The 23,744-nt window shown below is 43.8% G+C and overlaps 1 protein-coding gene across 1 annotated transcript in view; it reads right to left on the bottom strand.

The window, feature by feature from the left end:
• SRP68 (signal recognition particle 68) overlaps positions 1–23,744 on the bottom strand; it is a 61,490-nt gene that overhangs the window by 17,496 nt on the left and 20,250 nt on the right. The window contains exons 7-14 of the mRNA XM_068263743.1: positions 17,009–17,091; positions 15,891–16,031; positions 8,352–8,450; positions 7,749–7,813; positions 5,155–5,314; positions 2,963–3,057; positions 2,719–2,848; positions 123–198 (exon numbers count right to left, since the gene is read on the bottom strand). Coding sequence (XP_068119844.1) covers positions 123–198; positions 2,719–2,848; positions 2,963–3,057; positions 5,155–5,314; positions 7,749–7,813; positions 8,352–8,450; positions 15,891–16,031; positions 17,009–17,091 — 849 coding nt within the window. The remainder of the gene's footprint in view (positions 1–122; positions 199–2,718; positions 2,849–2,962; positions 3,058–5,154; positions 5,315–7,748; positions 7,814–8,351; positions 8,451–15,890; positions 16,032–17,008; positions 17,092–23,744) is intronic.

Here is a 23,744-nt window from a genome sequence, read left to right on the forward strand (position 1 = left end):
CAATGAGTAAAAGTTTATCTCGGATCCACTTTAAGGGGATTACTTTAGGAGGTGTGAATGTGGCTGTAAATAATCCAGGTAGAGTTGTACCAAAACTTTTACAGTAGTTTCTGCTCACTCACCAAGTATGGCAGCAGCCTGAAGGGAGTACTTCTCTGCATTCACCTGCTTGATCAGTTCATGCACATCTGGTAAATCCTAAGAACAGAGGAACAATAGTTAAAGCGGAACTAAACCCAGGACTTCCTCTCTGCTCTAAAAGATAAGCAACAGCATAATAACCTTTACAGAAAAACATTACTTTGTTACTGCCTACACAGCTCCTCAGAGATTCTGCAGAACTGTCACTTCCTGGTTTGCTGGAAGCACATACAGGGTTAAACCTCCTGTGTTTACATATAACCCACAACACCACAGCACAGATCAGATAGGTGTGACAGCTCAAATTACAGTGGCTTATTACTTCCAGATTAGGGAATATAAAGGTGGCCATACACTGATAGATTTGCAGCAGATTCAACCATCAGATAGATTTCTGTCAGACGCCTGTCAAGCCCAATCTCACAGGAATCTATCTGAAGTTTGCCACACACTAGGAACACATTTCCAATAGATTTCAGAACGAACTCTATTGGAAACCAATCTAAATGCATTATTGGACCATTAGATCCAATGCAACTCCATGGGCCATCAATCTGCTGCCAGCAGCACATCGACCTGGATTTTCCATAGTGTCAGATCAAATTTATCTAAATCGATCGATAGATAGCTGTGATAGAATTGATTTCAGATAGATCAATTCCATAGAATCGATCGATGGCTGAAATCGACCAGTGTATGGGTCCCTTTATCTCTGAATGGAAACGGTGGCTTTCTCAGTGTTTTTCTTCTCTTCTATGTACAAATTTAAGTCCTCTAAGTTTAGAGTAATGTTGCTCTTCTATATTTAAAATAATACGCAGTTTTGTAGTTTAAAATATGTAATTTTCTATTGCATTTTACTACAGCCAAAAATGTGTGTTCTTGATGCATACAACAATGCCAATTCTTTAGCTTGATTTATATTAGGTGACACAGACGAAGCTTGGATTTGAGAAGCAACATTTCAGACTCAAGTTAAAAGGACAGTCATTAAACATGTCGCTTATACATGAAATGAAACATCCTCGCCAAGAGAAGACAAACTTCTAATAAACACTGGAAATTCCTCCTCTGATCTACCTTGTTCCATACTGGCGGGTCACATGACCAAACATGGCATCTTAATCATGGAGACTGGGACACCTAGGGAAGGTAGATCACTGGTGGAGACTGGAGGCGAATTCTCTCCTCTGCTCCCCTCGCACTACCCATGCACCTCAGGGGGCCCAACATTACTCTCCATGATGCCCACTGCGGCCCCCTTATCGCCGCCAGCCATGACACCGGGTCCCCGTGGTAGTATTGGGTACCTTGTAGCAATGGGTGTTAAGAAGTACGAGATGTACAAATGCAATGTATGCCAGGCAATCTGGGCTGTGTATCATTTTTTTTAAAGCAACAATTATTCCAGTTGTTCCAATAGACTACACTATAGAGGTCTCCTGGTGTCTTTCTGCATGGAAAGCACATTGTGACCTTTAGAGCCTCCCTCTACTATTACCATAAGCAAACCTGAACAAAAATTTAAAGTCAAAATAACCATACACACGTCATACTTGCCTCCTGTGTAGTCTGCTCAACAATCTCTTTCTCCTCTCCCATGTCCTGTTTGTGCACTGTGATTAATATAATTCTCTGTCCTCCATTTAGAAAATGGCCATTACCCCATAACAGCTTCCTGGTCAGCACACTGGTAAACTGTAATATCACCCACTTAAGCCATGGGGAAACATGGACATTACCTTGCTCACCAGTTGACCTTTCAGTTATAACTGACAGCATCTGATATATTTTAATTCTGACAAAATCTTGTCAGAACTGGAAGGGATTATTGTAAGAAGAAAATAGTAAGCTTCTGAGAGGAGCTGATGGTAAGTATGTAATATTCATTTGCAGGTACATAAAGTGTTTATGTTAAATAATTTTACTCGGTTCAGGTTCACTTTAACAGCAATTTTCACCCATAACTTGTGTCTGTCAATTTCTCCAGTTTACTGATGGTGACAGAGTGTAGCAAGTCCTCCCTTTCCAAGTTACCCAATATGTTCAGATTTACACACGCAAAAAAACCCTATACCGCTTTATCTGCTCAAACTGCCATTTAAAGGATACTCGAGGTGAGGTGTGACATGATGAGACAGACATGTGTATGTACAGTGCCTAGCACATAAATAACTATGCTGTGTTCCTTTTTTTTTTTTTCTCTGCCTGAAAGAGTTAAATATCAGGTATGTAAGTGGCTGACTTAGTCCTGACTTAGACAGAAAGTGACTACAGTGTGATAAGAAATTCCAACTATAAAACACTTTACTAGCAGAAAATGGCTTCTGAGAGCAGGAGAGAGATAAAAATGGTCAATAGTTCATAGATTTTAGCCCGGGCATACTTCAATGAATGTGTCATTGAGCAAAAAATAAAACAGTTGAAACTTAAAAAGTAGGTTTAAACATAAAATAAAACTGTGGAATATCTTAAAAAGTCATTTTTAGGAGAAGGAAGATACATACATTTGTTTACTTCATTAGTTTACTTTCGCCTCATGTGTTTAAGACAAAAAAAACAAAACAAAAACATTACCTTCATATTAATTTTAGATGAACCAGTCTGAGCTTGTACTTCTTTGGCATATTTCAGCACTCGATCATAGAGAACTAAGGCTTCACTCCACTTCTTCACCAGGACATAGGACTGAGCGATGAAGAAACATCTGGAAAAAAACCAATACAGATTTACTGCCCTGTAAAAAAGACAAATTCCTGGCTAGGAACACACAACTCTGGAGACTTGTCCTATTGACACACACACTTGTTTTCACTCTAACCTGTATGCTTTGTACACTAATGTTTTCAATGCTATCTCCTTCTGGAAACTCTGGTCTTCCTCCAAACCAGGCAGCTGGGTCAGCTCTGCAAGATTCTGTAACAGAAACGATAGATGAGTGGAGATGCTAACAACCAGTAGACTTCACAGCTACAGTTACGGCTAGCTATAATTTACTAAGAAAACCAGTGAAACACATAAAAGCAAGTGAAGCCTAATTAAAGGGGCACTATGGCGAAAAATTTTAAAATTTAAAATGTGCGCAAACATAAGACAAGAAATGTTTTTTTTTTTAGAGTAAAATGAGCCATAAATGACTTTTCTCCTATGTTGCTGTCACTTCCAGTAGGTAGTAGAAATCTGACGGAAGCGACAGGTTTTGGACTAGTCCATCTCTTCATAGGGGATTCTCAGTGATTTATTTATTTTCCAAAGCACTTAGTGAATGGCAGTTTCTCTCTCCGACTGCCAAAAAACTGTGTAGCGAGCAGGGAAGCTGGCTAGCATTATTGTATAAATCCTTTATAGGAAATACCTTTATAAAGAATTGCTGAGAATCCCCTATGAAGAAATGGACTAGTCCAAAACCTGTTGGTAATGTCAGATTTCCAATACCTACTGTAAGTGACAGCAACATAGGAGAAAAGTAATTTATGGCTCATACTTACTTCTTATTTGTTTATGTTTGCACATATTTTACATTTTACAATTTTTCGCCATAGTGCCCCTTTAAACCCAAAATTAAACCCAAAAATGAAAAAGTAAAATCCTAATACCAATCAAGACAAGTGAAGAGGAGCAAAAGTAGTGGATTTTCATACATGTCGCAGCTGTGGAGTCGGTACAGAAATCATCCGACTCCAATTCCTCCATTTATTAAACCAACTCCAGGTACCAAAAAATTGCTCTGACTGACTCAGACTCCAACACCACAGCCCTGATACATATTACAAGTACTGTATTGAAAGGGTGTTCCAGAGACGCTGAATGGTTATGCAAAAAAAGCAGCACTTCATGAAATTCCCTCAAAAATAAATTAGTTTTTAAAGAGACACTGGAGTCTCAAAATAAAAACCCCCATAACAAATGTGTTTAATATGTTTACCCTAACTAAACTGCTGCATTCCCGCTGCTGTAATTTATCTAAATCCCCCCTCACTCCCGCCCTCCCTCTCCCCTGCAAAATCCACGACGTTCTTGGTCGGGACTTTTCTGCCCTGTGCGCTTCCGTGTGAGGCAGAGCTTTGAGCTGCAGCCCTGCCTCTACACGCGTCTGTCAGCGGCGGATCTCCGCCCCTCCCCAGCCCCTCTCAGTGAAGGAAGACAGAGGGGCGGTGATCCGGGCTGACAGACGTGCTGAGAGGCAGAGCTGCGGCTCATAGCTCTGCCTCTCACGGAAGCGCTGCCTGGATTGCCCCCCGGGGAGTTTGGGGGGGGGGGAGAGATTTAAATAGTGTACAGCGGCGGGAATGCGGCGGTTTAGTTAGGGCTAACATTAAAAATATTTGTTAAATAAAAAGATTTATTTTTTTTTTTGAGACTTCAGAGTCTCTAAGTAAATGTACAGCTACCCTACGAGGAAAAGGTTAAATACTCACCTATGGAGAGGAAAGGCACTGGATGCCACAGAGCAGGGTTTCTTAAACCTGTCCTTGTGACTCCTTAACGGTGCATGTTTTGCAAGCAACTTCCCCTATGCACCGGTTGGGTAATTAGTGTCGCAGCTACGTGGACTCCATCGTTGTGGAGTCACGAAGACAGGTTTGAGAAACCCTGCCATAGAGGCTTCTCAGTCGTCACTCTGTGCCCTAGAGTCTACCACTGCCCCCCCACCCGTGAAAGTCTGCACCTTTGGGAGTCCACAGAAGTACTAGTGTCCACAAGCGCTTCCAAAGAAGGGTGCTTCTGTACTGCACATGTGCAAGGGAGCACTCCTCCGCTACTAGTTTCTGACCGAGGGGTCGGAGAACGCTCTATGCTGTTGCAGAAGACTTCGGAAATAATCGGGAGCCTGAGTGCTCCAGAAGACAGTCTACTCCGTTCTGCGCACGAGCGAGCGCACTCTGTCTATAGGACCCAAAGCCTTCCCTCTCCTCAAGTATCTTTTATTTTTTAGTTCAGACTCGCTTTAAACATTGTATTCCAGTTATGACCTCTATTACACAAAGACCACATAGCTAATCTCTCTCTCACCTGCAAGATGATTTCATAAAGTCGGATGAGGTCTTGTGGCCGCGGATTTCTCCTGCCATCTTCCTCAGCCTGAGGCTGCCGTAGTAGAGCCTTCTGTAGAGCACTTGCCATGCTCTCATTACGCTGGATAGCCGTGGACAGCTTGATGTAAGACAGGTAGCTGCAGCACAAACACAAATGGTAATCTCTAGACAAGATTTGTTATGATCGCCCATGATTTGCTATTGAAAGTGAACCAGAGACGAAGCACCCTCATGTATTTACCATATATATCAGTGGTAACATTAGAGAAAACACCTACCCTGCTCTCTGTTTCATCCTTCACTGCTCAGCCTGCCTGTTATCAGCCCTGATAAAATCCCCCACTGAGCATTCAGTCTGGCTTTGTTCAGGAATCTTTATAGCTGAGTCTGTCTTCTCTGATGTCTTTTCAAGCCCAAGCCTGACCCCTTGTGGCTCTGCTATAATGACTCAGCTATAATGATTCCAGAGCAAAGCCAGACTGAATGCTCAGATGGGGGCTGATAACAAGCATGAGGGTGCTTTGTCTCTGGTTCACTTGAAAAAAACAAATAGAAAATAAAAGCAACATTAAAGTGGAATTCTGGACATGACAGTACTACTAAGGGGATGACATCAACCTTCTTTACCAAAACGTGGAAGCAGGTAATATCTTAAATCCCACAGATAGTTCAGGCTTGTGTTTTAAAGTACAGCATATTATAATTTGCAAAGCACAAAGTTTTCAGTTTAACTTTTTACATGGTCAGAATGTGAAATAAAATGTCATCTTAAAGTACCCTGACCTGGTTTCCCCCCTTCCCCGATACTTTTAATATTGTTTTATTACTGGTGCTGTAGCTACTATACAGCACCATCCACTCCCCTCCAGTGCCCCCTGTTCTGCTCAGTCGTAACCTTTGACTGAGCAGAATGTCGATTTTGGGTGGGGAGGAAGTGGCAGTTCTTCCCCTCTGCCCATCCTTAGTCCCCGCCCCCTCCACTCACCGCTATAGTTCCCCATATGATTATCTGCACATATCTCACAGGTGAGCTGCGCTGTGTGTGTTCTTGTGGTATTTGAGGTCGGATATCCTTCCGAGGACCAGAAGGAGAATGGCTGCCAGTGTCCGGATTCCAGGGGAGGTGAAATAAAATGCCCACTGCGCTGCAGGATCTGCATAGACCTGCTGGCAGCTACCCAGAGTCAGGGTCACCACTCCTGGCTTATTTTTTTCATCCCCAGCCTGACTCGGGGTAACCGCCATGGAAATTGAAGTGGACCTGAACTCTTGCACAGGGCAGAAGGAAAACAGAGAACTGCAACCTGTACGTATTTAGAGAGTCTAGCCTGTCTATTCACCCTCATCTGTGACTAATCACAAGTTGTAATTTGATCCCTTAACTGTGTCAGCTAACTGCCAAGGCAGAGAGCTCATTTGTAAACACAGGATGTTAACAATATGTCTGCTTCTTTGAAAGCAGGAAGTAGACAAACTGCAGATTTATTGCAGATTTGTATCAGCTGTAACAAAGAAATATTTTTGTTTAAAGGTTATGCTGCTGCTTATCTTTAAGAGCAGAGAGGAAATTCTGAGTTCAGGTCCGCATTAAGGGAACTGAGTTTCCTCAAACCCTTAAAAAGTATTCGTACAGTTCTAGCCAGTGAAAAGCATTTACTAATATTACATTTTTTTTTACTACTAGCATAGATAAGGTATAACATACCAGTAGCTCTGCTTAACCAATAACTAAAGGTAATACACACATCTGATTTTTCCAAACGACTGGTCGTGTGGACGTCAAGTCAGATGTGTGTACAAGCGATTGTTCCGCTGATAAGACTGGCGGATCGGTCAAAACCAGTCTTATCAGCTGAACGATCGTTTGTACACACGTCTGACTTGACGTCCAAACGACCGGTCCGAACAATCGGTCATTTGGAAAAATCAGACGTGTGTATGTACCTTAAAAGCCCTAATTAACTCCTTTCAAAGGTGGGAGAAGAAAATAGAAGACTAGGCCATTACTTAAACATTTTTTACAACTGATGAAGCTGTTGCAGGAAAAAAAAAAAACCTTTGGAAAATTCAGCCACATGTTAATTTAATGCAAACCTTAAGTTAAAAAAAATGAACTGATGATATAAACAATTGTACATATCTCCAGCCGTAATGTGAAATAGGAATTCATGGATTGTCACTGTTGTGTTTTGGATTCTAAAGGCTAAAAACTTATGGTAGGTCATAAATACGGACCAGGTTTTTAATGTTTAGTCAGCTTGCATGCACACAAATCCTGAACTAATGAACTTTTTATCTGTTTCCAGCAAATTTTAGTTTTTCAGCCATGAAGGAGTTTTATGACCTCAAATAAGTTATCAGTGAGAGTTGAGCTACTATGAAGTGCTTGTAGTGCCTATGTAATGTAGAACCCAGACAGTGGCTGCATCGGATTAGCAGATGCCAGTCACAGAGTACAAGCTCAAAGGGGTGGAGTCCGTTTTCAGTGTACCTTGTACAGGACACAAGTCATTTTCGTTTTACCTCCTCCAACAATCTGTGAAAGAAAACAAAGCAGTGAACCATATTTACCTATGCAAGTACTGTAGGGTGGATACTTTGCCAGTTTCTCCATCAATAACCGCATCTCTGTGTCTCTGAAAACCAGAAGTGTACATTTACAATCAGTACGTTACATAGTTAGCACCATTTTCACAGTGATACTTAATGGTACGTGACAGTGGGTAGCAAAAAAATAAAATATAAATGAATAATAGCGTCAGGCAGCCACACTATACAGTGATGTCACCACTGCAGGAGCAGAAGAGGAGGGCCGAAGCGAGGGGGAAAGGAGCGCGGCAGCAGGATCAGGTGAGGTCAGAGTGTACTGTAGATTAATGTAGTGAAGTTTAGCTGGTGGGGCAGTAGGGGTTAGTGTAGTGCAGTGTAACTGGAGTTAGTGTAGCTGGTCAGTGTAGATAAATAGTGTAGCTTAGAGATCGCTTTTTTTCTCAGATTTTGGTCTCTAAACCTAGGTGCAGCTTATATTCCGAAAAATACAGTAGATAATGAAGGAGAGATGAACTTGTAGAGTTGTATTTTTAGTATATGACCAAAGTCATTTCTGTCAATTTATCAGGAGTATAAAAAATGTTTGCATTCAAAGCAAGAATAGATTTTGGAAATGGAGCTCACCTGTTCAGATCGGAGTTCCTCTCGCACCCCTTGTATAGCATCTCTGCATTCACTCAACACGGACTCAAACAACCGTTCTTTGGTCTCTTCATCCTGAGCCTGAAAAATAAAAAGGATCATCATCTTAGTTCCTGAAATGGGCTATTTTGCTCCTGTGGTTGCCATTGTCACAGCGCAGCACTATAGCATCCCACCACTTAGAGCGGAACTGAACTCTTGCAGAGGATAGAAGGAAAACATAGAAATACATCATGTATGTATTTAGAGAGTTTAGCCTGTCTAATTCCTCCTCATCTGTGACTAAGCACAAGTTGTAATTTGATCTCTCCCGTGTCACCTGACTACCACGGTAGATAAGCTTATTTGTAAACACAGGATGTTAACCCTGTGTCTGCTTCCATGAAAGCAGGAAGTAGTCACACTGCAGGTTTATTGTAGGATTTGTATCAGGTATAAAAAATAAATGTTTTTCTTTAAGGGTTTTTATGCTGTTGCATACATTTTAGAGCACAGAGGAAGTTCGGAGCTCCGTTTTAAGTGGTTGTGATGATGCAGTTCTATGAAGCCCCAGTCCTGTTATTGGTTGTGTTCTGTGTAGACCAAGTACTACTAATTGATGTCAGTTTTGTTTCATGTAATAGCCCCAGAAATATCTGTTGCACCACAATTCCATATGGTCATTGTTCAGAAAAACAATCAGAAATCAGATTGGATCTGTCAGAAATTATCTATTCGACCCATGTATCTGACGGGAAATTGCATGGTGTGTACCAGGCTTAAAGGGAACCGTAACAGAGGGATATAGAGGTTTCCTTTTAAACAATACCAGTTGCCTGGCAGTCCTGCTGATCTTTTTGGCTGCAGTAGCGGCTGAATCACACACCTGAAACAAGCATGCAGCTAATCCAATCTAACTTCAGTCAAAGCACCTGATCTGCATCCTTGTTCAGGGGCTGTGGCTACAAGTATTAGAGAGACACATGATCAGCAGGAGAGTCAGGCAACCAGTATTATTTTAAAAGGAAAAATCCTTCTCAGTTTAGGTTCCCTTTAATACAGTACTAGTCCTTTCAGTGGTTGTAACTGTGCAGTCTCAGTCCCTCTGGTTATTGTTACCATGTCAATGTCAGTGGTTGTCACAGTGCAGTTATACTCCTGTCAGTTGACAGTGTGGTCCCACCCATCAGTTGCTCGAGTACAGTCAGAGTAGCCTGTCTGCAGCCACAGAAAAATCAAAGATTAGAGGCCACAGTGTGGTCAGTGTCTGAGATATACAAATGCAATGTGTGTCTGTATGGGTGACCATCAGTGACAGTGCAGTTGCAGTTTGTCAGTAATCAGAATGCAATCATGAGCTGTAGCTGCAGAGAGGCATATCACAGGTAAGAGTGCAGACATAGCAAAAGCTGGTGCAACCAACAAGGACAATACAAAGCTTGGGGCACAAAGGAAGCCCAGACAGACAAGACAAACATTTATATTGCGCTTTTCTCCTGGCAGACTCAAAGCGACAGAGCTGCAGCCACTAGGGGGCGCTCTATAGGCAGTAGCAGTGTTAGGGCAGAGCTGCAGCCACTAGGGGGCTCTATAGGCAGTAGCCGTGTTAGGCCAGGGCTGCAGCCACTAGGGCGCGCTCTATAGGCAGTAGCAGTGTTAGGCCAGAGCTGCAGCCACTAGGGGGCGCTCTATAGGCAGTAGCAGTGTTAGGCCAGAGCTGCAGCCACTAGGGGGCGCTCTATAGGCAGTAGCAGTGTTAGGCCAGGGCTGCAGCCACTAGGGCGCGCTCTATAGGCAGTAGCAGTGTTAGGCCAGAGCTGCAGCCACTAGGGGGCGCTCTATAGGCAGTAGCAGTGTTAGGCCAGAGCTGCAGCCACTAGGGGGCGCTCTATAGGCAGTAGCAGTGTTAGGCCAGAGCTGCAGCCACTAGGGGGCGCTCTATAGGCAGTAGCAGTGTTAGGCCAGAGCTGCAGCCACTAGGGCGCGCTCTATAGGCAGTAGCAGTGTTAGGCCAGAGCTGCAGCCACTAGGGCGCGCTCTATAGGCAGTAGCAGTGTTAGGCCAGAGCTGCAGCCACTAGGGGGCGCTCTATAGGCAGTAGCAGTGTTAGGCCAGAGCTGCAGCCACTAGGGGGCGCTCTATAGGCAGTAGCAGTGTTAGGCCAGAGCTGCAGCCACTAGGGGGCGCTCTATAGGCAGTAGCAGTGTTAGGCCAGAGCTGCAGCCACTAGGGCGCGCTCTATAGGCAGTAGCAGTGTTAGGCCAGAGCTGCAGCCACTAGGGGGCGCTCTATAGGCAGTAGCAGTGTTAGGCCAGAGCTGCAGCCACTAGGGCGCGCTCTATAGGCAGTAGCCGTGTTAGGCCAGGGCTGCAGCCACTAGGGCGCGCTCTATAGGCAGTAGCAGTGTTAGGCCAGAGCTGCAGCCACTAGGGGGCGCTCTATAGGCAGTAGCAGTGTTAGGCCAGAGCTGCAGCCACTAGGGGGCGCTCTATAGGCAGTAGCAGTGTTAGGCCAGAGCTGCAGCCACTAGGGCGCGCTCTATAGGCAGTAGCAGTGTTAGGCCAGAGCTGCAGCCACTAGGGCGCGCTCTATAGGCAGTAGCAGTGTTAGGGAGTCTAGCCCAAGGTCTCCTTACTGAATAGGAGCTGGCTTACTGAACTGGAAAAGACATGATTTGATCCCAGCTTTCCTGTGTCAGAGGCAGAGCCCTTAATCACAGAGTTGGCAGAAATCACAAGCAAGTTCTGCAAAGCTGGAGGCAGGGCCAGTTCTAGCTACAATAGGGCCCTGAGGCAAAATGTCATTTTGGGGGCCCCCATGACACGCCCTTCCAACCAAGTCACCCCCAGGGCCCGAGCCGTCTGCCAGGCCGATCCAATCTCCCATATCACACAATATTATTAGGTGCCCATCATATGTCCCTAAAAATCATTTTTTGGGGCTCCTATTAGTCACCTTCTCTTTGTACTTTACAGAATAAAACACAGCACCCCCACTCATGGGTCACCATAGCTGGAGGGGCACGTTGGGGGGGGGGGGGGGAACAGGCTTTAGGGCCCCAGGGTAATTGCCCCTTTTTCTCTATGGAGGTGCCGGCCCTGGCTGGAGGTGCATTATATGTTAGTTTGTTGAACAGTCTTGCACATAGTTTTCACTTTTCACATCAAAAGCACATGCAGCTCCCATCGATTAGCTCAGAACAAAACAGGTACAGGATGTCTGAGGTTAGAGCATAAAGGGGGACATTTATCAAGATCCGTGCAATAAGAACAAAAATGTGATGTAAAACCAGAAATCCTTGATCTGGACATCTGCTCCATTTTTGCTCCAGTTCTACTCCAGTGTTCCTTCCGCTGGCTTTGATGAAACTGCTCTAAGCCCCATCTACACGTTACAATTCCACGTGCAATCGATCAAATGCGATTGTATCAAATTCGATTGGCTCGATTGCATGCAAGTAAAATCATTAACATCTCAAGGACCATCCCTACTAATCACTATCACTTCCATCGAGATAAGCTAGCTCTGGAGTTATCTATAAGCAAAAAATGTATTAAGCGCTCACATTCCATGAACATACACAGACTGAAATAGCTGGAGATTCAAGTACACACACATAAATCGATTTGTGAAAATCCTATATGGTAAAATCAATTCAAGTAATAAACACATTAAAAGAGGATAGATCCGTCTCTAATATGTGGAGTGCAGCCCAGCTGGTGCCGATCGGGGCCCCTGAACAGTTCCCACGGCAAACGAACCACGTAGGATGGAGCTACGGAGTGATGTAACGAGTAGAGCGTGGTGATGTTTCCGGACGCGGTGACGTTTGGATACATGCAGCTACTATCCTGTGCACGGAAATAGCAGGGGGACTATAGTTTGTCTGCACATGCTGGATTACTAAGAGCCGTTTGCCAGCGTTGCGTTAAAGGGGAACGTCAGCCTAAACAAACACACTGTTATTAAGTTACATTAATTATGTTAATTAGACTAGATAGGTAATATAATCTCTTACCCACCCTGTTTAAAAGAACAGGCAAATGTTTGTGATTCATGGGGGCAGCCATCTTTGTCATGGGGCAGCCATCTTTTTGGTTGAAAGGAGGTGACAAGGAGCATGAGGCACAGTCCCAACTGTCCTGTGTCCTGATAACCCCTCCCAGATGCATGCGCTAGGCTTCAAATGTCACGTAAAAAAAAAAAAAATTAAAAAAAAATTGCACCAAAACAGCAGAAGGAGAACAACATCAGAAATCCCATCATGCTTTGCACAGCATCAGGGGAAAAAAGCCCGGGCAGTTTTCTTCTGTGCAGCTAAAAATGAGGTTTGTATACAAAGTTCTGATGCTGTGAAACTGTTAAAGAAACACCAAGCCTTTTCAGTGCTGCTGAGTCGATTTTTAGTCTGGAGGTTCACTTTAACCTAGGACCACTCACTGCTTGCAAGCTGTGAAGCCGCGGCCAGTGTACTTTTTAAAACTTCTATTTGCCACCTTTGTATTTTTCTTAAACTTGGACTAAGTTTTTTTTTCCAACAACGGAGATCCAGATTAAAAGAGGCGTGCAGTGCGCCAGAGAGGCTGAGGGGTGGCCCATAACCCTGACGCACATTCAGGCCCCGATTTGGCCATTCGATCCAGTCGGGTATTAAAGCGGACCTGAACTCAGAACCTCCTCTCTGCTCTAAAAGACACACAACAGCACAACAACCTTTTAACAAAAGGTCCACATTAAAGCGGTATCGTCACCATAAACATCAAATTTCAACAGCAACTGGTCTGAGTGTATTAAGTGATAAAGATGCTAATCCTGCATTCAAAACTTTTTCTGCTGTTATGATTTGGAGTTATCACATACTTTATGAGCACTGGCTCTTTAGTAGTCGGTGCCAAAGAATTGCATGCTGGGGGTTCTTTTTACCTATAATCTATTCCTCCTCTTCCCTTTATTTCCCTGCCAGCTCCTTATCTGAAACACGATCCTCTGCTCACTTGTGTTTACAAGCAAGGCTGAGGTGACTCAGCGATTGGAGGAGACAAGAAAAAAAGTAAAGGGCAGAAATGACATCAGGATTTAGCCTAAACTGTGGGCAAAAGAAATGGTTCCCACCAGGAACAGAATTCTCTTCATTTATTATATAACATTCACTGAAATCAAAACGTGGACAGTACAATACATGTGTTATGTAAGTAGATCAAGTATTTATCTACGTGTTTTTTTTCCTTGGAATAGTATGGCTGATCCTACTGCTTCAAAGGGGGGACCTTTGTGTCCTCAGCAGAACCTCCGAGCCTGTCTGAGGTGTCGTCCAACCCAATTCAGCGAGCTAAAGCCTGAAGCAGCTGACATGACTCGTCTATGGCCCATGGCACTTTCACGCTTGACTGAAAACAGCGATTACTCTAAGCCCAGTAAGCATGCTAACAAGTAACGCACGCTGACGTTAACGATAAGAGACACTCGATAAATGAAAAGGTACCGCCTCACAATGTGATCCACACCCAGGATTTGTCTCAACAGCTCCAAATGTCAACTTACAAATATAAAAACAAGGCAGAAGGAAAGTCAGTGTGCATGTAACCAGTTTTCTGTAAAGCTACACTAAAGTGAATGCTAAAAGAGCGCTTTGTATATGCGAATTCTGTTTTCTGGCTTCATCCTAATTACCTATCTGGGTGTCGCTCTGAGTATAGCAGATAAGGCACGTCCAGAAAATAAGTGTTTGTATTGAATTCTGCAGCAGGCCAATCCAGTGTTGGTTTCAATGTTGCTATTTGAAGTTGCAGCCAGCCTCAGTGTATCTGGCATGTTTAAAGTGAATCGGAGACGAAGCACCCTCATGTATTTTACCATATATATCAGTGGGAACATTAGAGAAAACACCTACCCTGCTCTCTGCTTCATTCTGCACTGCTCAGCCTGCTTGTTATCAGCCCTGATAAAATCCCCCACTGAGCATTCAGTCTGGCTTTGCTCAGGAATCATTATAGCTGAGTGTCTTCTCTGATGTCTATTCAAGCCCAAGTCTGCCCCCTTCTGGCTCTGCTATAATGATTCCTGAGCAAAGCCAGACTGAATGCTCAGCCTGCTTGTTAACAGCCCTGATAAAATCCCTGACTGAGCATTCAGTCTGGCTTTGCTCAGGAATCATTATAGCTGAGCCTGTCTTCTCTGATATCTTTTCAAGCCCAAGCCTGTCCCCTTCTGGCTCTGCTATAATGACTCAGCTATAATGATTCCAGAGCAAAGCCAGACTGAATGCTCAGTCTGGGATTTTATCAGGGCTGATAACAAGCAGGCTGAGCAGGGAAGGATGAAACAGAGAGCAGGGTAGGTGTTTTCTCTAATGTTCCCACTGTATATATGGTAAAATACATGAGGGTGCTTCGTCTCTGGTTCACTTTAATACAGCATGTCCTACTTAGGTCCCGATCACACCCGAGCGATTTTGCATTGCTATTTTTTCACGATTGCGTTTAGCAATCCTTATTCCAGCAGCGCGATTGGCGGAAATCACAATTATGATGCAATCGCTGCAGTGTGAAAAATTCAATAGGATTACTTGTGCTACGGTGCTTTGCTGATCACCGCCTATCAGCAAAGCACAAAACATGGGCCGAAGGCGCCCAAGTGCAAACGAGGACTCCAAGGGTACTAGTTGTGTCCAAGGCGGTTTTTCGGGCCACTATGGATTAAAGTAAACCTAAAGGAAAAGAGATTACGGTATGTATACCTGATTATTCTGTATGTCATCATATATTTGGTGGCCCCTTCTTATAGCCAGCCGCCCCAACCTGCTGAAAGTGTAGCCGCCCTGCATGGCTGTATGTACCAACCACCGTCAACAAGCCCCTGATAAGGAGATCTTTGGGGATCCCAGCACTGGATCACCCTGCTGCGGAAGGCGGGGGATGCCTCATTAGGATCCAGAGGCTTCTCCCTCCCGAGGTGAGTACCCCCCAGGGGACGTTTTTTTCCCCTCACAGGTACACTTTAAAGTGGATCCGAGATAAACTTTTACTCATTGCATAATTGTGTTCCATTCATATAGTTTATAGGGCATTCCTCAAGCCCAATACTCTAATTCCCTATAAACTAACCAAGCCTCTCCCACAGCTCCTTCTGTGCCTTGGCACTGTAGCAAGGGCTTATGGGAGCTCAGTCTGGGCAGGAGGAGGAGGTTACTAGCCAGAGATTTCAGAGGCAGAGGGGAGGAGGGAGGAGGAGAGGGGACTGAATTTGCACATAGGCAAGCTGATAGCATCTTAAGCCCTCAGCCTGTGACAATGTGACAAAGAGAACATGTCTGCTGTCATTGTATCACAGGAATAAATAATCATACTGGTGAAGCTGTTTGCAGCTAGATTTGCTGTGTAAACTATATAAACTTTAGATAAGCTATATAGACAAGTTACTTGTTATAGTTAGTTTTTCATCTCGGATCCGCTTTAAGGATTTCCACACTATGACAGCAGCATGTGTGTTACAATACCAAACACAAACCTGGTAAGAGGTTTTCCAAAGGTGAACAAGTGTTACCTGAGCAATCGCAGCTTCGGTGTCCGACAGCCCAAGGAGGAAAATCCTTACTTTATCAATTTTAACCGGAATGGTACGACCTCGCCACTCCACCTCACTCATGGTAGCGGCCTGTTTCGCCCTTGTCTGGCTAATCAGTGCCTGTTGGAAAAATATGGAACAGTCAGATACACAAGCGACATCCCACAAGAGGTCATTTCTGATTAAAGTTTGATGAAAATATTTGACACAGTGTCTGCTAAGAGTGAGGTTGCATTGTGTACAGCCTTACCTGCTTACCTACAGAGCACATTCTGAAAATGAGGCTGTTCAGACTTATTCTATCAACTTCCTGGTACAGCTATGTCACCAAGCCTCACCAGTCTGACCATACAAAAAAAAGGGGGAGTGGCTATGTACCAACCACCGTGGACAAGCCCCTGATAAGGAGATCTTTGGGGAACCCAGCACTGCATCCACATTACAGCATTTCTATTTAGAAGCAAGCAAATGCAACAAATAATAAATAAAATGCTAAAATAAATTGGTCTGCAGCACTTGCAAACCTCTAAATAAATTGGCTGCTAAAGGGTTAAGTGTTAATGCATGGATTCCTATCCATTTACTAGATCATACACTCATTGTACTCAGAAAACAACTATAGCTGTATGTCAGGCAATCAGGGCTGGTTGTAGACTTTTTGCCCATGAGAAAAACCGCTGCCGAGGTGGAGGGGGTAGCGGGCAAAAGGGGAGTATTGAGCATAGCTGGCTCCCCCTCTAGCTTTCAAAATGCACCCAGGTGGAGTGAGGGGGGGTCCGACCCGCCTCCCAACCGCTGTGTCCAATACCCTCTCCCTGCTCGCTGCTCCCTCCAGCTCGGCGGCCGCCCCACACCCACGGCCAGGCGGGTGCTACCCCCCGGACTTGGCGCCTGAGGAAAGCGTTTCACCCCGCATCATGGGTGAACCAGCCCTGCAGGCCATACACCAGCTCTGTTCAGAAGCTAAATATGGCTTACAATCATGTAGGTAAAAATGTGGAGTGGATACATCCCAACATGAAAGTCATTCCTTAAAGGTGGGTCAGGGGGCGAGGGACCAAGCTAGTTATATTTGACTCTAGAGAATAGAAACACACCTCCAGTTTTTCAGCTATAAGGCCTTCTGCACCTCCACTACGAAGTCTCATTTGCATCAATTCATCCATAGCGGTCTTATCCCCTGAAATAAAAAAAAAAAACATGTAAACACAAAAATGAAAAAAACTTTCCTGCTGCCGTAGGCCAACTACACCATAAATGTATCATTTCATCTCTTGTTAGTTCCAAGGCCTCTGACACAAAGCTCCGGGAGGTGTTAAAGGGACTCTGTAACAAAAATGTCATTGTGTTTTCTACCATCCTACAGGTTCCTAAACCTATTATAATGTGCTCTGGCTTACTGCAGCACTTTCTACTATCACCATCTCTGTAATAAATCAGCTTATCTCTACCCTGTTGGACTTGTCGTCCTGTGTCTGGAAGGCTGCCAACTCTTCAGTGTGATCTGCTATGCATGCCCCCTCTATGCACACTCCACTGTGCGTGTGTGTTATTTACATCAGCCAGCTTTTATCTGCTCTCTTATCTTTTACGAGCTGGATAAATCCTCTGTTCACATACTGATGAGTCACATACTGCAGAATTACAGACAACCGGGCAGAGCTGTCTGCAAGAGTAAACAAACAATCAGCTTGTAACTCTTCAGTGAGCTGCAGGGGGAAAGAAACACACAAATGATCTCTTGAGATTCAAAAGGAAGGCTGCATACAGCCTGCTTGTGTATGGATGTATTTTCTGTGTGGACATACTGTACATCAACCTACTTCCTGTTTTGGTGGCCATTTTGTTTGTTTACAAACAAACTTTTTAAAACAGTTTTTGACTACTTTTAGTGCGGCGGGGAGCGGCGAAATTGTGACAGAGGGTAATAGGAGATGTCCCCTAACACACTGGTATGTTTACTTTTGTGTGATTTTAACAATACAGATTATCTTTAGAAAGTAACCCATAGTTATATCAATATCTGAATTCAGTTTCGGTGAAAAGACTGAGCGCCATGGAGTGAGATAAAATATACTTTTTTACATTTTTTTTTTTTGAGCCAAAACTAATAGGTCGCTTCTCTGAAGCCATGTACATGCGCTGAATCAAACGTGGCCAAGGTGGCCAAGGCTTAACCACTTTATATATTTCTATAAACGTATTTTTTTAATTATTTCCCTATCTTCCCCTCCCTCCCCCTGCCAGGCTATGACAGCGATCAGCTGTCATAGGTTTCAGCCAATGAGAGCTGATTGCTCTCCTGCGTCCCAGTGGGACAGCCCTGTCACACGGCTGTCCCCAGTACAGCACTACTGTAGATAGCAGCATTGTACAGACTAAATAGTCGCTGATCGCCGCTGGGAGACTGATGACGGAGCATAGCAATCCAAGTGGAGATACGCACGCATTGGCGCACGTGATCTCCTGCAAATCCCCCCCCAGGACTTTACGCCAATCAGTGTTAGGCGGTCCTGGGGTTGCCGCCGCCATCACACCCATTGGCTTGACGCGGTCGGATAGTAGTTGAAGAGACTCTGTAACAAATTTTTCAGCCTTAGTTCTTCTATCCTATAAGTTCCTATGCCTGTTCTAATCTGCTCTGGCTTACTGCAGCCTTTCCTAATCGCACTGTCTCTGTAATAAATCTTATCTCCTTTCCTCTGTCGTGTCTGTCGGGCTAAGGCTTGAATGTGTGGAATGTGCAGGGCTGCTTGTGATAGGATAGAAGCGATACACACCCTCTGCAGGCCCCCTGCACACTCTGTATGACTCACACACTGTTTATGTGAGCCTATCACAAGCTGGTTAGTTTGTTTGTAAACACTGCCTAAAACTGTTAATTAGGAGAAAATAAGGAATAGAATGGTATGCTTTTTAGTGTAAGAATTTTAGAGTACAGATTCTCTTTAACCTCCCTAGCGGTACTGACAGATTATCCATCCATACAAAACATGCTGTGGACAGTATAAATGTGCATACACATCATTACTCTCCTGCACTGTATACTAGACCCTTGCTTGACACATTTTGGCAAGTTACAGGAAAAAAAAGTGATAAAAATTAATTTTATCACTTTTTGCACAGAAATCATGGGGAAATTGAACGCTAGGGAGGTTAAGGACTGCCTCAGGCAAGAATATAGCATGTCCAGGAGGCCCCAATCACTGTCAAAAGATGTGTGATGCGACATGTGATGTCTGCCTGAACCCACAACGCACTGTTCTTCTACTCACCTCACCCACCAAAAGAAGTTCCCCACACTCCAAGCAACAGGCCCATTGTACTCTCCCCAATCCCTGTGGGCGACAGTCCTCGTACGTGCATTCAAGGCTTAAACCAACCCCTTTACGTTCTAAAGTATGATCTGCAGCCTAGTTTAGGGTGCATCCAATGTTACCACTACCTACCTGCATACCCATGTTTCCCTGAAAATAAGACGGTGTCTTATATTCATTTTTGCTCCAAGAGATGTGCTAGGGCTTATTTTCAGGTGATGTCTTATATTTCTATCAGGAAGTGTCTCTCAGCAGAACTTTTCCTGTTCCTTTGTATTGTGATGTTCCTGGATTTGAAGGTATGCTACTGTACTGATCAGCTGATAACCTTGCTCTGTGCTGGGATGGGATGACAGGACCGGTGCCTGATCGTCAGTGCACTGTTGTGTCCCCCACTTGCTGGCCGCTTTTTACTTCCCTTTAAAGAGAATCTGTATTGTTAAAATTGCTCAAAAGTAAACATACCAGTGCATTAGGGGACATCTCCTATTACCCTCTGTCACAATTTCGCCGCTCCTCGCCGCATTAAAAGTGGTTAAAAACAGTTTTTAAAAGTTTGTTTGTAAACAAACAAAATGGCCACCAAAACAGGAAGTAGGTTGATGTACAGTATGTCCACACATAGAAAATACATCCATACATAAGCAGGCTGTATACAGCATTCCTTTTGAATCTCAAGAGATCATTTGTGTTTCTTTCCCCCATGCACTGAAGTTTCAGGCTGCTCTTTTCTTCTTGCAAACAGCTTTGCCCTTGTTTGTAATTCCTCAGTATGTGAAAGCCCAGCCAGCTCAGAGGACGATTTATCCAGCTGATTAGAGCAGCTTCTCTCTTCTCTCATCTAAATAACACACAGGCAGTGTGCATAGAGGGGCCAGAAAGGGTGAGTTCATAGCAGAACCACAACACTGAAGAACTTGGCAGCCTTCCAGACACAGGCCGACAAGTCTGACAGGGGAAAGATACATTGATTTATTACAGAGACTGTGATAGTAGAAAGTGTTGCAGTAAGCCAGAACACATTAGAATAGCTTTTGGAACATGTAGGATGATAAAAAACAGGATGCAATTTTTGTTACGGAGTCTCTTTAACTTCAGTTAGGACTTATTTTCAGGGAAAGAGGGTAATCTGTAGCAGAAGCAGTGCTGTGCAGGATTGGGCTTGCTCCTGTGCACATTTCTGGCACTATCTGATGCAGCACTAATTGGTGAACGGGAATATAGGTTTCCTGAGCTAATTAGATTGATTTTTACCGTAAAAAAATACTTTTATTTTCTCAGTTCATAGTGAAAAATACACTCTGTGGCATTAATTCAGAATCAAATATCTTCACCATAAATTATGACAGGAACATAATCTAAGTTTTGTGATAAGTGGTAAGAGTAGTGAAACAAAATGTGTTTTTTATCTACAGTAGCACTTTTTATTTTTAAACTGAAATTGGTAAGTGAGAAATAATGTGTTTTTTCTCTTTTTTTCCCCATTAAAATTCATAGAAAACCAAATTGTTTGAGGGAAAAAATGGCATACAATGAAAGCCTAGTTTGTCTTGAAATAAACCAAGATATATTTCATTTCTGTGTCCTAAGTAGGGCTAAAGTTATTTCTGATTAAATAAGGACATAGCTAAAATGTCAAAACTGCTCTGTCCATAAGTGGGAAACAAGGTCTGGATGCGAAGTGGTTAAGCAACCAGCAAACACGTGTATCTGGCATCAGGTGATCCCAGGTGCCGGATACTTGGGACTTTGCTGTATTAGCTATAGTTTAAAGAGACACTGAAGCGAAAAAAAATTATGATATTATGATTTGTATGTGTAGTACAGCTAAGAAATAAAACATTAAGATCAGATACATCAGTCTAATTGTTTCCAGTACAGGAAGAGTTAAGAAACTCCAGTTGTTATCTCTATGCAAAAAAGCCATTAAGCTCTACAGCCCCATCTACATGATACGATTCTTTGTACGATTCGATTACGATTCTATTTACGATCCGATTAAATCCGACATGTCCGATTGGGATTCGATTCAATTCGATTTGCCATTGTTTTGCAATAGCAAATCGAATTGAATCGAATCCTGATCGGACATGTCGGATTTAATCGGATCGTAAATAGAATCGTAATTAAATCGTACAAAGAATCGTATCGTGCAGATGGGGCTTACAACTTTCAAAGTCCTGGAGAGGGCTGTTATCTGACTTTTTTTTATTATCTCAACTGTTACTAAACAAATTCCTTTTCCTCTGCCAGAGGAGAGGTCATTAGTTCACAGACTGCTCTGAAAGAATCATTTTGAATGCTGAGTGTTGTGTAATCTGCACATATTATAGAATGATGCAATGTTAGAAAAAACACTATATACCTGAAAATAAAAATATGAGAATATTTTCTTTGCTGCTAATCTTCTAGTAATTATTCATAGTACACAACCAATTCATTATATCATATATATTTTTTTCGCTTCAGTGTCTCTTTAAATGCACTGCATTGCTGGTTTTGACTTTACATCCAACCCTTGCAGTCAGTAGCACTTACCTGCAGACTCCACCTCTACACTAGTATACAGGCAGCTCTGCTAATAGTGATGCCGGCCACACCGCGAGAATGTAAGAATAAAGCAAATGGTTCTCAGGGCAAGATTTATCAAAGCATTACTGACAGTTTTTCCTTCTAATGCTGGGCATACACGGCTCGTTTCTTCTTATCAATCGAGCCGCTGATGGCTCGATTGATAATTTCCAACAGGTCCGATTGCCCGCCGGATCGACTCCGTACTCGATACCGGCAGGCAGAACAATAGAATAAACGAAGCGCGGGGGACGAGCGGGAATCGATCCGCACGCGCGGACGAGCGGCGACTATCTGGCCGTGTATGCCCAGCATTACACTGTCCTTACCAGCAGGGGGAAGTGTTCTGCATGTTTGTAAGAAGCTCCCCAATGCTTGGGAAATGCTTGTCAATGAAGGGAAATTGCGGCAGTTTTCTTTAGATTAAGGACAGAGCAGAACTGTCCCTGAATAAGAAGTGGCTAATACCACTTCTTAACCCCGCAGAGCAGTTTTACACTGACACCTCATGACTCATGCTCGTTTGATACTGAGGTGAACTCCCCTTCACCCTGGTGATGTTTATTTGTTTAAGAGAAGGAGGGGAATTGCGGACGAGTGTGTGGAGAATTGACTGCTTAGAGCATGTTAAAAATGTGTGTAAAAGACAGGATTAAATGTGTGTAAAAGACAGAGCAGACATTGGGATTATTTAAGAATGGAAGTTTAGGAGACAGGGGCGTAACTAAGAGCCACCGGGCCCCCCTGCAGAAATTCTGAGCCCCCCCTCCCTCCCCCCCGGGGCCTGCTTGTGGCCGTTTTGGGGGGCTGGAGGGGTCGCGTCGGCGGGCAGCAGCAGACAAACATACCTTCCGTGCGTCCGGACGCTTCTCGCTATAGTGACTGACGCGACTTCCTGTTTATACAGGAAGTCGCGTCAGCCACTAGAGCGAGAAGTGTCTGCACTGGAACGCACGGAAGGTATGTTTGTCTGCCGCTGCCCGCCACTCCGCTGCTTGTCTGTTAAACAAGGTGTGTATGAGGATCTGCAGATATCATAGACTATGAATGCATTTTGCAGGAAGAGATCTTTTGCAGATACTGATCTGTTGCATGTGTACAGCATCTTTGTGTGCAGCATCTTGCAAAGATTTCTGTCTGATGGGGAGTTCAGCTCCATAGAATAGAGTAGACTGTGTAGGTATGGCTCACATACTACATGGAAGGGGGTAAAATTGGTCGGATATCTTTCATTTATCTTTCAAGTCTGCACACCATAATTCTAACAGGATTTCATTGAACCCTTTTAATGCTGCATCAATTTACATACAAAATATCTGCATAGTCCTGCAACAACTCAATTATTTGCATCAAATTGACCATGCCTAGTGCTCCTACCATCATTAAGATGGCAGCTTTCAAGCATGTTACAGAAACATAAATAGTCTACAGTAATCATATAGGAAGAGATGGTCAATAAGATGTAAATAGTTCCGGCTTGCGTGCTATTTTACAATACAAACTGTATGCAGACTGGAGTTGAACTAACCAAATGCACTTCATGTTAATTTAGAAAATGTGATGTAAAGTGTCTTCCCCTCAATAGGGATGATCAGTTTAAATTGATTGGTCCATTTGCAAGCTGCATATATATTTGCATAAGAATTTGCATACATTTGCATCAACTGAATAATTTACATATCGGTGATCATCCCTACCCCTCAATGGTTCTAAAGAATACCAGAGGCGAAGTAACTAGGAGTAATGGGGGAGAAGGCACGTACGGGGCAGCTGTCGTGATGCCCACCACTCCCCCCCCCCTCCTACTCTGCTTGCTAAATGCCCCTCGGTAACCTCTTCCAGGTCGGCCAGGCATTAGTGCGCAGGCTCAACTGCATGCATTCCACATCGTGCAGCCGGGAGCGCTCTGCGGACGACGTAGTCATTATAATAAGAATTCCAGTAT

Source organism: Hyperolius riggenbachi, chromosome 12 (genome assembly GCF_040937935.1).
Source record: "Hyperolius riggenbachi isolate aHypRig1 chromosome 12, aHypRig1.pri, whole genome shotgun sequence".
In the NCBI taxonomy this organism is placed as follows: domain Eukaryota; kingdom Metazoa; phylum Chordata; class Amphibia; order Anura; family Hyperoliidae; genus Hyperolius; species Hyperolius riggenbachi.